At 36.2% G+C, this 15,565-nt stretch overlaps 1 protein-coding gene across 2 annotated transcripts in view; it reads right to left on the bottom strand.

Moving 5' to 3' along the window:
* Positions 1 to 15,565, bottom strand: part of LOC113988582 (dystrophin-like) — a 463,871-nt gene that overhangs the window by 175,401 nt on the left and 272,905 nt on the right. For both annotated transcript variants that reach the window (XM_039382875.1, XM_039382874.1), the window contains exon 7: positions 6,233 to 6,351. In XM_039382875.1, the coding sequence (XP_039238809.1) occupies positions 6,233 to 6,351 (119 nt within the window). The remainder of the gene's footprint in view (positions 1 to 6,232; positions 6,352 to 15,565) is intronic.

Here is a 15,565-nt window from a genome sequence, read left to right as displayed (position 1 = left end):
AATTAAATCACAGTTATTTTAAATTTTCCCACTCATAAGTGGAAGGGCCTATTTTGTCCTTGAGTCTCTTAATACAGTACCCTTCAAGTCATTTATTTCCATGGAAATCTGTAAAAGCTACTGATTGTTGAGTCATCTCTTGGTAATTCAATTGCTCACAGGTCAAAGAGGTAGTAATAAATCTATTAATAAACACGAAAGATAAAGTGGGTTTAGATGGAGTCTAGTGAATTTATCATTTTTACTGACTATTCGTATTTGCTTAAAGCTGCAAAGAAAAGGCAGGACTTTCACCTCATCAGTAGCTAAAGAAGAAATGTATTTTAATTTTTGGGGCAAATATTTCTAAAAAGAAATTGTAGAGTAAAATATTACAACAGGAATATAGATCAAGCTAGCAACCATTTGGAAAACCTATACGTATTACAATGTCATTCATATAAAAATTTATATATTTTACTGTTAGTTTTGAAGGTATTTCCCCAGCCCTTCCCTTGTTCTGCATTTCATAGCTGTGCTAACAGCTGAAGACAAAGTACATGATGATATGTCAGTATTACAGATGTAATTTGTACTGACAAACAGTAAAGCAAAGATACTTTTTGCTGTACTTATTAATGTGAATCCTGTAGACTTCTCATTTAATCAAAAGCATTCCTGGTTTTGAGAACCAAAAGGAGCCTTAAGAAAACAATCCTTTTCCATTTTATTTTCTAACCATTATAAAGTTTTTGTGAAACTGAAATAATAATTTCTGAGCTTGAGCCAGTATTTTTCCTTGACTTTTCTCAGCAGCATGATATCAAACATAGCCCCTGTGACTTGTCTCCCTCCTGCCCTAAAAAAAAATATCTTTTTCCCCCACGCTGGCACTGTACAAGGCAAAACATTTCTAAATTTTAGGGCACAATAGGAAAAAAACCAACTTCTCGTACTCCCTTGACATAAGCCATATCAGCAAGGGTAGTAAAGTGAACTGAAAAACAGCATTATCACTGTATAGAACGACTGGGTACAGACAAGGTTAACAACTTCAAGAATTATAGTGCTGACAGTTTTTTCCCCTCTTCTCTGTGCTCCAATATGGTAGAATTCATTACTCTTGAGATACAGAAGTATAGGAAGTGAAGATCAAACAAAAAAGTTATGGAAAACTGTCTGAGTCTCATTATCACTTAATAATTGTGCCAAAAACTCATGTCATCAGTGCAAATTAAGGAAAAATACAGAAAATGTGACTGGGACAGATTAAATGAGGGTTTTTTTATCAGGCTACACAAAGTATAAGAAACTGGATAATTACTTTACCTGAAAAGGACAGCAGAAATACCATTATATAACTTCACAGTCCATTTATTATCGGGCTAGCACAAACAAGCACAAGACCCAGCAAAATGACAGCAGGGACAAGTTCATTAAATCAAGAATCAGATGTTTGTTGCTAGAAGGAAGCACAGAGACACTTATGCTGCTGCTGCTACCCCACTACTTGTTGTAAGGGGAAAGAGAACAGCTCAGATGTATTCCCAGATTCAGTTTCTGAGAGATCATTCCCAAAGTAAAGGGTAAAAGCCATTATACAGCCAATAGCATGTAACTACAATGTGTTTCTGACCACAACACTTGTTGTTTGCTTGTCCTATTCCTTGCTTAGTGAAATTAAAAAAGATGCTTCTGAAAAAGCAGATACACAACAATCAACATAGTACCTTTCAGTATATCTTCTGAAATTTACATTCAGAAAACCACAACAGGCAGCAGAAAAGTGTGAAAAAATCAGTCCGAAATTTTTCTTAGTTGTATCAAGAGTAATTGTTTTTTTTTATTTTTTAAAAAAGGAAAATAAATTAACATTAAAAAAATAAAATTACTGCAATAGAAGTTTACCCACAAACTGGCTTTGCCATTCAAATCTGAAGAGAAATCAGTATTAAAATTACCTGGCTTTGGCAACTAATATTTTGCAACAAATACTAGTTTTGAGCAAACCACAATAACTATTTATTCTTTGAAAGGATCAGAGAGATTATTCATCATCATCATGGCTGGGCTTCACGAACGAAGATTTGGGAAGGCTCTATCCACATTTGCTACAGGCACGCTGGTGGCTTATGAGGCCAATATGTGACAGACATATCCGATTGCAAAAGGCACAGCAGAAAGACTCCTTAGATGGTGTATTCTGCAAGACACGGTTCTTTCTGCGTTGCCTTTTTTCCTTGAGAGTGATCCTGCGTGTGTTCTCAAAGGAGACAGCTGCGTTATAGATGGTGTGTCTCCAGGCCTCCCGATTTGAGGCCAGAGAGAGATTATCATCAAGATTTGAAATACCTTAGCTGAATAATCATAAATGTCTTACAACAGAAAGTCACTGTGAATCATGCAGGCATACTTCAGCCTAAAAAGTTCAATTTACATGTTTTTCCTTTGAATTCTGCCTGCTGACATCCACCAATTTTCCATGCCTAATCTTACGTTTTCCTCTTGTTATCTTTCATACACTGTGGTAACAAACACCAGATAGACATTTAAACCTGCTCACATTTCACTCACTGACAAGATTCAATCAAAAAGACCATAGAATATGTTGAGTTGGAAGGGATCCAAAAAGATCACTGAGCTCAATTCCGTGTTCCTTGCAGGACTACCTAAAACTAAACCATGTGACTAAGGGCGTTGTCCAGACACTCCTTGAACTGTGGCAGGCTTGGTGCCATGACCAAGTGGCACTGGGGAGTCTGTTCCAGTGTCTGACCACCCACTGTGTGAAGCTTCTCCTAATCACAGAACCTGCACCAGCACAGAACTGAATGGGACAACAAAATACTTGATGCATCCCAGGACATGGTTGGCTCTTCTGGCTGCCAGGGCACACTTATGTCCAACTTGCCTTTAACCCAACCCCAAGATCTCTTTCTATACTGCTGCTCTTGAGGTTCTCTTCCCTCAATTTGCACCTATATGATTACCCTGTCCCAGGTAAAGAATCATGGACTTTCTCTTGTTAAATTTCATACCCACCTCTTTCGTCTGGATCTTTCCGTATGACCTCTCTACCCTCAAGGGAGTTCAGAGCTCCTCCTAGACTGGAGTCATCAGCAAACTTAACATACATTCAGCTCCTGCATCCAAACAGAGCTCAATCTCCCACTGTTATTTCATGAAAGAAGAAAGGAAAGAAACTCATCCCTTTTGCTTTTCTACATACTTTTTCAACATCAAGGAGAAAAAAATCCCTCAAACAACATCAAACCAAAGAACCAACAGCTAACATATATTTAAAATATTTGCTCTTGAATGGTGTCAGCTTTCCCATATCTTCTGACTGAAAAGGAAAGCAAAAAGGCTTGAATACAGCTCCTACCACATATCCTACTCTTGCAGACAAGTTTATTTGCTTCTTCCCCCCTCCCCTCATATTATGAACATTCTGATTGTAGATTAGCTTTGCAGAATTTAATCTACACCGCATATGTTGCCTATTTTGGGAATTTATATAAAAACACTGTATCTTCAGATAACACCTGATTAATCACAACCTTTCCTTAGCTAATTTTGCTTAAAGGAAAGCTATAAGCAGAAAGACATACTGCTTGCTATTTTTAAGGGAAAGTTAGTAAGGTTACATACTCTGTAAAGACATCATCAAGCTTCAAAGACAAGATACAATGCCAGTGTATCAAAACAGGAACAAGACAGTGTTGTCAAACTACTTTAGGACTTGTATATAAAAAAAAAAAAAAAAAAAGAATTTTCTAAGATAATTGAAGGACACAGAAAAAATTTCTATTGGAGATGCCAAGTGTGTTTTAAGATGCAAGCATCTTAGTATAAATACAATCTGCTTGGGTAAGTTTTGTTAAGTTTACTTGCTTAAAAACCAAACTAAAGCACCTTCTTTAAGATACACTACTGATATAAAAAGGCATTTCTAGTAAACTATATAAGTAAGGACAATAACAAGAATGATCATCTCTGCATGAATCAAAATATGAAAGCTTTAACTTATATAACATAGCTTTTACAAGAAATACTTAAAGGCTATATATTAACCATTTCTGTGATTGAAATGGAGATTCAATTCTGAAACATCATTTTAAAGGCTGCTCATGGGGTAGACTTAAAATATCAACAGCCTCAGAAATAAACTGACTGCCTCTCATAGAACAGACTTTAAATATCAGCAATCCCAGAAATAAACAAAGTTCATATACAACCTAGAGAACCAAAGTTTGGCAAAATATAAATATTTAATTTTCAAAATCTAATTGCTAAGACAGACTTCCTAGACATCTGTTTCAACATATCTCAATCACCAGTAACTTCAGAAGACAAAAACCCCCAAATCTTTTCTTTTTTGACTATTATACATGGCTGCAGAAGAGTAGGTCTTTACTGAATAGTGGCTTCCTTTCTACTTAATTTTTTCAAAACATTGAGACATCAAACATTTAAAGTAACAAACCCTTTAAAACAAATTTAAAACAAATTTTAAAGTGTTCACAAATTACACGTGAACTGTTTTGAAAAGTATTAAGTTACATGAAAATAATGTTTCACCACTGCATACTCCAATTGTTGTGTTGTTACAAATATTCTGTTAAAGTGCTATTTGAGCAACTAATCAAGAGGAGTTATAGATATAAAAAGTAAAATTACAGAAAAAGTATGCTAGAACTTTATCAAATAAGATTTCTCACTTACTTATATACCAGCAATTCTGTTTGTCAGTCTTGGAACAAATTTATTATCATGAACAAAGATGTTACTTCCAAAAATTCATGTTTTCAAACACGTACAGAATTTATCTTTCCTTTGGAAAAGTTTACGGGCCGGGAAAAAATAGGTGGTCAGCACTGTGATTTACAACACTGAATAGCAAATACTTACAGCAGACATTCAGAAAGTCACCAATGTTTAAGAGTTTTTCAGTTGTTGGCTAAACAACTACAAGTATAAAACCAGAATAAAATGTCTAATCAAAAGTGACTTCTGCATACAGAAAATAGATTTTTCACTAATCTGTTTTAAGGAGAAAGTTTAACCAGTTATAGAAAAGGCTGTGACTGCCCATTCAGTTGCACGACTCAGTTTTCAATTCCGACCTCATTCAGAGTTTACAAGCTCAGTCTCATGCTTTAGCATGTAGAAAGCCTGTTCTTCCTCCAATGGGTCACAAAAACGCAGTGCTAGAGAAGAAAGACAGTGTACTAACAAGCAATGGTGTACTGGTTTTACTGGGCTTTTCTTCCACAGGGCCAGATACAGACACCCCACACATTCCTGGTGCAAGTTATATTAAGAGACTAAATGCTCTGTTTTATATTCATTTTTACTTTTTGTTGAATTCTAGTTCTTCCCATCAAAAACTCATGAGATGAGTCACTGAGAACAGGACAAACATACAAAAAACTGCATTTTTAGTGGCTTAATAGGAAATTCTATAAAAATACAGCAAATGGATCACAGTATGGGGAAAAAGAATATTTTTATATATACTTATATACACAAAAGCATTTATAAAAAGGAAATACAATAGCTGTTCCCATTGCCTTAAAGTAAAATATTTTTTAGAAATTTCCTCTGAGGGAAAATTACTTAGGCTGTCAGCAGTACAGGAAGTATGGCAGAGAATATATAGAAATAGACAAAATTAAAAATATCATGTGAAAAACAAGGAACCTTTCAAACATGACTGCACAAGGACATATAAAAGATAGAGTTAAGGTAAAATAGGCAATTCCATGACATGTGAGATTAAACAATAGTGATATGAGATGTCATCCTGATAAAATTTCAATACACAGAGATGTATAAGTCATACTTAAAACATATGAATATCTAGAGTTTGAATTCACATTATGGATATATATTACAACATAATTTAAAATTAAGATCTTTTGAGAAGATATAAAAGCTGCAGATGCTCTAAATCTTTGAAACAGGAATCAACAACTTATTGAGACACTTTCAATTCAGTGCATGCACATTAGAAATCTGGTCCCAAAGCTGAAATAAAGTTGCTTTAGAGGATGTACATACAGGCAATTTAATGTTATTTCAATAAAGGAAAAAGATAACATTAAAAGATAAAGAATTTTGTTTTAGTGTATAACTTATCTTGCAAAATGTTACATTCTCATACAAAAAAAAATCAAATTAATTTTAGTATCAAATACATGGAAAAACTTATTTTCCACTTAGAGGAAAAAACCTCATAATTTCTACTTACCTTCAGGATCAAGGAGTTTCTCTATGCCCAGGTGTTGCCGGGCTACGTTGAATGCATGTTCTAATCGTTGTACAGGTGACGGCTGAGAAGCAACAGCATTCCAATCAAATAGGTCTGGTCTAAAGCAAAAATAAGAGTAAGTTTCTTATTTTTCAGTCTTAGATTTATTTATGTATTTCTAAGGCTATCCATCAGCATCAGCTACTGCTTTTTTATTTTCATAATCAAAGATCTTGTTCGATTGGTGATGGAACTAATGAAGCTTGGCTTCTAATGGGATTGCACCCTATTCTCATCCATGTCCACCACAATCATATTAACTACGTTTCTTATATTCCATCAAGTCCCAACAGCCTATTACCTCACTCCCCCAAATCACCTGTGTTGACCCATAGCATTCTGTTCCTGTCACTGCTCAAATATCCACAGTGGGTTTGCTCCTTATTCTAGTCCCAAGTAGTTCCTGTGTGAGAAAGATCTCATGCTGTGGCCATGTACACTAGGACTGGCTTGTGGCAAGCAGGACAGAACTGCTGAGGCCATTTTGGAGCCTTCCCCCTTTCCCCAGCCACCAGCTTTTCGCTTCTTTTGATATTTCTAAGAATGTAATCACTTCTGAGATTACCACCTCTCTGTTAAGTTTGAAGTCAGTCTACAGGTTAAAAAAAAATCATAGAATCATAGAAACATTTGGGTTGGGAAGCACCTTTAAGAACAGAGTTCAACCATTACCCCAGTACTGCCAAGTCCACCACTAATCCAGGTCCATAAGTACTACATCTACACATCTTTTAAATACTTCACTTCTCTGGGCAGTCTTTTCCAATTCTCGATGACACCTGCAGTGAAGACGCTTTTTCCTAATATCCACACTAAACCTCCCCGGCACAACTTGAGGCCATTTCCTCCAGTCCTATTTCTAGTTACCTGGGAGATCTGAATGACACCCACTTTGCTACAACCTCCTTTCAGGTAGTTGTAGACAGAGACAAGGTCTCCCCCAAAGCCTTTTTTCTCCAGGCTAAACAACCCCAGGTGCCTCAGCTGCTCCTCACCAGACCTGCGCTCCAGACCTCCAATAGACTGGAAGAGAACATTGTGCTTGTGATTCCTTAATCAGTCATCCCAAGGATTGATGTGACTTACGAACACATGCAGCATGGCTGCACATGCCACTTTGCTTACCATCTTACACTTTTCAGAGGAGTATAAACCTGTAGTCCAGTCACGGTTTTCAGCTGATTGGTGCAAAAGCACTAGAGCACAATTTACATCCTCTTGTAGGAAAAGACAGAACAAGCAAAACTGAATTATAGCTCAGATATACAATCTGGGACCTTGTATTATCAGTTGCACTGTTTGCAGTATAAATAACATTAACAGACCATGATCTTTGGCCCTTCATTTGAAAGTTATCCATTAGGAGACCACAATTTGTTATCAGGCACCTTGAAAAAAAATTTAATTACATATTTTGTAATTAATATACATATAATATGAAGCAAAGCAACTATGCTATTTGCGATTTTGTTACAGTGTTCTAAATCAGAAAACATTTAAATGTATAATTTCAACTGCAGATAAATCAAGTTTGCTATTTGCACAAATTAAAATGTTGCAATTAGTTATGACAGATTTACTTACATTTTTATTAATTTTTAAATTTAATTTTAAATAGTCTCCTAGCCTATAATAAATGGCAAAAACATTCACTAAATCATACTGTAATAATGTCAAGAGAGTAAAGGAAAAATGCCATTTATGTAGTAATAATTCCCCAGCTATGTACCTTTGCTGTCCAATTTTTTTCTGAGAGGGGAGTGATTTACGTAGTAACAATTAAGTTACTCCCAAGTTATTTTGCTTCTCCGTGCAGAGGTTCGTTAATATTAGAGTTTTCTCCTTCCCACATACAGAATAACTTCAAAATACTAAATTTAGCTAGGGACATTACAAGGAAGGGAAAGGAAACTTTGGTAGTAATCTCTGTTTTTACTCCTGAATGCATTAAGTCTGTTATCTCATAGATTGGTTTGTGTACTAAAACACAGGCATTCACAATACAGATTATGTGTGCATAACTTTTGCCATCCTGCTTTTACTAGGGATAGTGAGTTAACATTCTTCATAGCAGTCCATACAATGCTATATTTTAGATTTATGGTTGAAAGAGTGTCCAGAGCAAACCATTTGTCTGGCTATTGCTGAAGTGTGCTTACACACGATCAAGACCTCTTTTTCCCTCCACTCTTCTTTGCCCAAGTGAGTAGTATAGTGATGGTCAAAGAGCTCGAAGGGGACACAGCCAGGACAGATGGCCCAAACCATACCATATACCTTGAACAGCAATAAATATCTGGGTAAAGGAAGGGAGTGGGGTGGGGGGTGTTTGTCTTGGAAGGTGTCTACTAGTTGAAGACCAGCCAGGCATCAGTTACTGCCTTTGCATCACTTCTTTACCTGTTCTTCTTTCACTTATTTATTGAAACAGTCTATTTTGACTCAGGAGTTTTCTTACCTTCCCTTCCCCTGTTCTCTTCCCTGCTCTAAAGGCAACAGAGGGAGAAGCAAACAAGTGGCTGTGTGGCTGCTCAGTTGCTGACTGGGGTCAACCCACTGCACTTCTACATCTACATCTTACTCTGCAAGCATACGGATATTCTTCAATTCCTTATTCTCTCCAAATGTAATGCTTGGCATAGGATGCACAAGCCCATGCAGCAAATTTAGCAAAAAACCCAACACTGTAGTAATCACAGAGCTATCTTTATGACTTAAAAAGCTTGGCAAGGATGCATTGAACAAATACTACAGAGACTAGAGTGTAAAAAGATTATTTAGTGACAAAAGCTTTTAGGACAAGGAAAGGAAAGAAAGGTTATTTAGTGACAAAAGTTTTTAGGACAAGGAAAGGAAAGAATGCTATCGAAGGGATTTCCTCCCCCTCAAATATTTTCATAGGGATTTGGTTTAAAGTTCTAACCACACCTGTGCTGCTCAGAGCAGCACAGTATCTTCACACAATCATTACTTGTTTGGTGATATAAAATTTTATATACAGGAACATACTTTCTTCTAACCACTCAGGGCTCCACTGGCAAAGAAAATGAATATTTACGATTATTCATTGAAGAACATCACAATATTTTCTTAATGTTCTTGAAAAACCTCTGTCATCATTAATAGTACCTTAGAGGGTTAAATTTCATCCAGCTTCTCAACTGTATAATCCAGGAGGGCATTTTCAAGTTAATGTATCCAGATAGGCTAGAGTTATTATCATGACATCTTGTGTAAAGGGAGGATTCTCAATGTAAGACACAGATTTTTCTTTTTTTTAAACTCCAGAACTCAAACACAAAAGTTTCATTAATAAAGTTTCAGACAACATCATGTCTTCAATACCTTGGTTGAGTTTGCGTGCTGCATGTGCCTGTGTAGAGCATACACAGCATCTCTTTTTACACTCACTACAGATGGCAAAATTTGAACCCTCTTAGACACAGCAATAAGAGAAGTATTAAGCCTTAGTAAGTCAGTGACAGGATTCTTATCAATCTTTTCTTAGTATTGTAGCAGACAGCACAGATTCCAAGTCAACTTAAAAGTATAAAGCCACCTACTGCAACTCAGCTCTGACAAGCATCAACTTAATTAAATAGAGAAAACAAAACCAAAAAACTCTCCCTACTCCAAAAGCAATTTAAATTTCCACATTTTTCCCTTTGTTGACAGAATACGTGACTACCCACATTTCAGTAGCACCATTACTAGAATAAGAGCGTCATAATATCAGCTTGAAGCATCAGCTTCTCAGTGCTACATGTCTAGATGTTTCATTGGGCATATTTATGAGGCAATACTGCCAAGTTTGACTGCAGGAGATATTACAGTCTAGAAAGTTAATAATTGTGGTATGTGGCAAATAGCTTTTAAAAATCCCTGAAACAACACTGAAACAGAATTTCAAATAACAACTATTATTAGCTTTCTAAGGAGTTTTAAATACAGGAGCGGGCTGCTATGAAATAGTAGAAGAAAGAAATAAAACAGAACAGTGATTCTCTGCTTTTGTTTGTTTTCCTGAATTTTTTGAACTGTATAAATGGAGACAAAAATTGTTCTTGTATCTGCAGCTTGGTTCATGTGTGACAGGGGGAAAACTGAAGCAAAAATAACTAGTCTTCTTCATTCCTTTCCCTCGACAATACAAGCACATGAATGCTCAAAGAAATGAGAATTAAGTAGAACATGCTGAACTCCATCTAGCCACACACGGATCAGCTCAAACAGCACTGATCTTGTATTAGTTTATGACAAGATTACTGAGAGCCAAAACTGAAAGGCTTGAAGGCTTCAGTGGAGAAGTTTGTATTGTGAAAATCAAAATTTATATTTAATACAAGGTAATTTTTGTACTGACAGTTCTTTCCTATAACCAGCGGAAATAAAAATAAAAGAATAAAGACAAAAGGAAAACAAGTCAGAACTTTTCCAAAACATATTTCCAAGAAAAATAATTTTTCATAAGATATAAAAGGGGCTCCCCACCCCCCTCACCTGCCCCCAGTTACATAATGTACAACAGAACTATATCAGCCAGGGTAAGAAAATTGAATCTGGAGTACACTAAGGCTAAACAAATCCAGACAGATTTCTGCATAGAAATTAAATTCACGGATAACAGAAACCACGGTTACTACCAAAGCCAATAGGTTACTATTCAATTTAAAGTATGCAACAAAACAAAACTCAGAGGCAGCAAGTATCTATGTATAGTAACTTCAACCCACCACAGTGCTCTGTTCCAAGCTGAGCCCCTCTTATTTTTCTTAGAGACACCTTCTAAATCTTACCAAAAATGGAAAGCTTATTTTCACAAGTGCAGATGTAAATATTATAACCATATAACACCTTTAAGAGTGTATACGCAGCAAAGAAAAGAAAAACACCAGATTTTCTGAGATGGGATTCTAATCTAAAGAGGTAATGAATTTTGCAAAGGTGTAGATTTAAGAAAAGTTAAGAGAAAAAAAGCATTTATACCTGAGGGAGAATTCTCAAGGAAGTGAAACATTTTGAAGACACTTTAACATCACGTGATGTATTGTTTTCATTTCTTCAAGTATCACAAGTCTTTAAAACAGGAGCCTTTATAACTTATGTGACTTTCAGTAAAAATTAATTACATAGACATAATTGCAAATATCGTGAAGAAACAACATACGTGTTTTAACCCATTTTCTTAAGCTGCATCAAAATATAGCTAAAGTATAACTCATATATTCTGATGTGATAAAACAACTCAGCAAAAGAGAAACTTACTGTTCTAATTCACAAAATTTTTCTATCACTGTAGGTAGAAAGTAGTCACATTTAGATCATAAAATTGACCATCTCCTTTTCAAAAGAAAAGTTGTGGGTTTGTTGCTCTAACTTTTGTACACAAGAAGATTTTGTATATGTCTTGAGTACTTTCACGACCAGGAGCCAGTAGCTAACATGTGACTTGCTAAAATAAAATTATTGTCATACCTCTTCATACCATTGCTTTTACTTCTACTTTTCCTGTAACTTACTGAAGACAATTTTTTTTAATTCTATCCAGTGTGTCGTCTTAATGCCATTTTCCTTCCCTCCTCACTCTGTCACCCTGAAGCGGGAACAGCTGCACTAAAGTGCTCATTTTCTAAGGTAGTCACCTGGACTGAGTTCAAGCATTTTAAAGAAGCAAGGAGGAAGCTAATGAATGCCAACTGTTCCTACTTCAAAATCCTGATTAAAGGGGTAGGGGAAAAAAATATAAAAAGCCTCAGCAAAGTTAGAGGAAAAACATAAAGCTTTCTCTGATACCTGTCTGGGAGGAAAAAGATTACAAGAGGTAAAGGAGAAAATCTCTCTATGATCTCCAGCCTGAAGTAGGGAGAGTTTCACCTGTAGCAAGACTGACCTCTCTTTCTTAGCAAAATGTTTTAGTTTCTGTATATTCTTAGGGCGACAGTGCCATTCCAGAGTCAGTTTTTATTCAGTTCAATGCAGAACATGCCATTCAAGGAACATTATGGAAAGTTTATATTCTGAAAATTCTCACACTGATGTGCCCTTGAAGGTGTGCCAAGTAACCTGTGCTCCATTGCTCCTTGCACTCAGTATTGAAAGCAATTGCTAAGGAGCCCAAATATCTGCAGAGAGATGGTGATTAGAAAGATGGGAATATCTACTTAAAGTAACCCCTTTATAAAATGATGGAGAAAGAGCATTAGAAATATCTGATCAAAACAAAACAGGCAGCTGAAAGCAAGGGATTGGTGAGCTAAAAGCCTATCAGAGAGAAAGCTTCCCACAGAGAGTACTGCTCTTACAGTGTACTATGTGGTTAGTGTTTCGTGACAGTCTCTTACTTTATTTCAATCCCTTTAAGGAGGTGCTTAGAATATTCATCCAGATACAAATTTCATGTTACTTCCTGAACTTCTTTAAAAAAAAACCAAAACAAAACAAAAAGCTACCTGCTCAGCACTGAAAAAATTACGTAAGAGAAATGAAAATATCATAATCCCTAAAGGTAAGGGATTGGTTTGAAAAATAAATTGCTTTAATGCCACCAAGAAATCTACCCTCACTTTCAGAGACTAAATACTATGGAAAAAATTTTGGGTAGCATTTTTCAAGATTCTTTGAGTGTCTGGTTGTTTTCTGGGTTTTTGTTTGTTTGGAGTTTTTTGTTTGGTTGATTGGGTTTTTTGATTTGGTTTTGGTCTTTTTTAGCAGTCTAGGAATAGTGCTACAATTGGCAAAAACTACGCACATGAGCACCAGCTGCACCATATGAGTTCATTATCACACTTGATTTTCAAACTATAGGTAGTGTTTTTTTCTGAATAACTCTGCTTCCAATCATGAGAATATCTAGATGTGATGAAGCCTATGGATGTAAATTAGAGCCTGAGGCCAATGCAGAAGGCTTATGGCTTACCTCTGAAACACACCTAAAGGAAGGGCTAAACTCAAAGACTTCAATCTCAAAAGGAGAAGGTATTATTTGCAGTAAAGACTATTTTTACAATTAAATCATTGAAGTCTTTTAGGTTTCAGGAACGATGAACATAAGTTTTAAATGTTTAACAAAGAAAAATTCCACTAAAGTATTTTATATATATATACTAGGTTATTATCTAAGTAACCACACAGACACATATAGTTGTTCTGACAATTAGAGCAACAAGTCCTCGTTTTATTCATGAGACATTTCAATATAAAAATTCCTAGAAGAAAGAGAATTACTGAAAGGTAATGTAGAAAGGGACAGTAATGAAGAAGGAAAAAAGATAATGGAAACAGTGAATTAACTAAATACAGAGGAATAAAATCAGAGGATGAAAGGAAAAAGAAGAGAACATCTGGACAAAACTTCATGGAGAACAAAGAAATGGACAAGAGTGAAGTGGAACAGGAGAAGTAGAGAAATAGGGAAAACGGAAGGGTTATATTTAAAAGTGTTTGTCTTCAGAGGGCTTGTCATTCTATATATGTTATATTTTTAAAGTACAGGATGTGCAAGACACTAGGTTTCTCTGCGAATTCATGTAAACCACTGTTGAACAACTTTTCTTCAGTTTATGTTCAAAGTGTCTTCTTTAGGTTCTAAATCCAAGACTGACACCCAACAAGTATGTAATGTGCCTGCATTTTAGAGTGACTGAATTAGGCTTCTTAGAGAAGGGGTTTTTTTGTGTTTGTTTTTATAAGATAGAGTTAGGAGCTCCTGAACTCTCTGAGTGTCTTTGTGTAACTATTTAACTGATTGCATCTTGAATCTTGAAGGACAGTTCAGTGTTTCCACACACTGAACACAATGTGCAAGGTCACCAAAACATTCATCGGTTCATCTTAAAAATTACTGACTCACTGCTTCAGAGAACATTAGCTCTTCCTCTGAAACTTTTGCAGAGCAACACTGTGATTAAAGTCTAGAAGAATCTGAATGCACACTTGCCTTTTCCCAGATAAGTGTACTAACTACTGGGCAAGAGACAAGACTTCTGTGGAGTAATTCTTTTTCACTTCTATTGAAAATAGGCTCACTGTGCAGAAAGCTGTGCAAGATTTATGGCAGCAGACAGAAGAAGAGTAAAAGTGAGCTTAAGTTTTGCAGCCCTGAATTACAAAGCCTGAATAAAGTGCATAAATTCTAGTAAGCAGGAAATGAATGTTCACAACTGGTGAACTTTGCACTGAACTGAACACGGCAGTGCATAAAATTTGGCATGCAGACACAGAGATTTGTCTAGACAATCCCAATGGTTTAGGCAGGCAACTGCCTTCCCCAACCACAGACTGCTCCTGAATAAGTGCCCGTGTTCAGACTTCTGAAGCTATTCCTACAGAGAGGGACAAAAAGGAATTTCTGATTACTGATTTCAGACACCAGATGATATTACATGGTCTTGTGGAGCACACAATCTGAATATCTGAGTATCAGATACCCTAATCAGGAAAGAGGCAGTCTGATATTGTCTCTACTTAGAGACAATATCTCTAGACCTTCTGCTGCACTGATTTGCTGAAGATGAATTCAAGATAGTTACAGTGCCATAGAGTGCTATTGGGTTTAGCTTTGAGTCTACAGTAATAAGTAGTTATCCAATATCATTTCAGCATAACCATTTTTTGGCATTTTTGAAAGTAAGTATTTTCCCTTTGAGGTGTATCTATTTTTTATTTTCCCAGCTCTATCCAATGCAACAGAGGTAGCACTGTACCACCAAAAGTAGTAGGAATCACTCAATCCTTTTTGCATCACGAAGTTCCTGTATGACTTAAGCAACTTGGTGTTTGAGTTAAAAACTGCATTTTGCATTTAATAAGGTGTATATAACTGATGTTTTAGGAAGACAAAAAGGTATTCATGCCCACACTGTGGAGTAACTAGCAGGATGGTGGGAAGGCCAGTTGTTAACACTGTAAATACTGAATGCAGCTGAAAGGCATACACGAAGTCCTTTTAGAGTATATTTCTTCCTTAAGATAATGCCTCATTCCTAACATTACAAGCAAACAACGCTTGCAATTGAAACTTCCTGCATCTTAATTCAGTTTGATCTATTCAAGTACTCTGTGGAGTGGCTGAGGGTACTGGGGTTTTTTAATCTGAAAAAAAAAGGAGGCTCAGGAGACCTTATTGCTCTTTACAACTACCTGAAAGGAGGTTGTGGTAAGGTGGATGCTGGCCTCTTCTCCCTGGGCAACTAGCAACAGGACAAGGGCAAATGACCTCCAGTTGCACCACGGGAGGTGAGGTTGGGTATTAGGAAAAGTTTCTTCACTGAGAGA

The sequence above is a fragment of the Pipra filicauda genome, unplaced genomic scaffold, assembly GCF_003945595.2.
Source record: "Pipra filicauda isolate LSUMZ 115617 unplaced genomic scaffold, ASM394559v2 scaffold288_size945232_pilon, whole genome shotgun sequence".
NCBI lineage: Eukaryota > Metazoa > Chordata > Aves > Passeriformes > Pipridae > Pipra > Pipra filicauda.
This window is presented reverse-complemented; position numbering and strand designations above follow the sequence as displayed.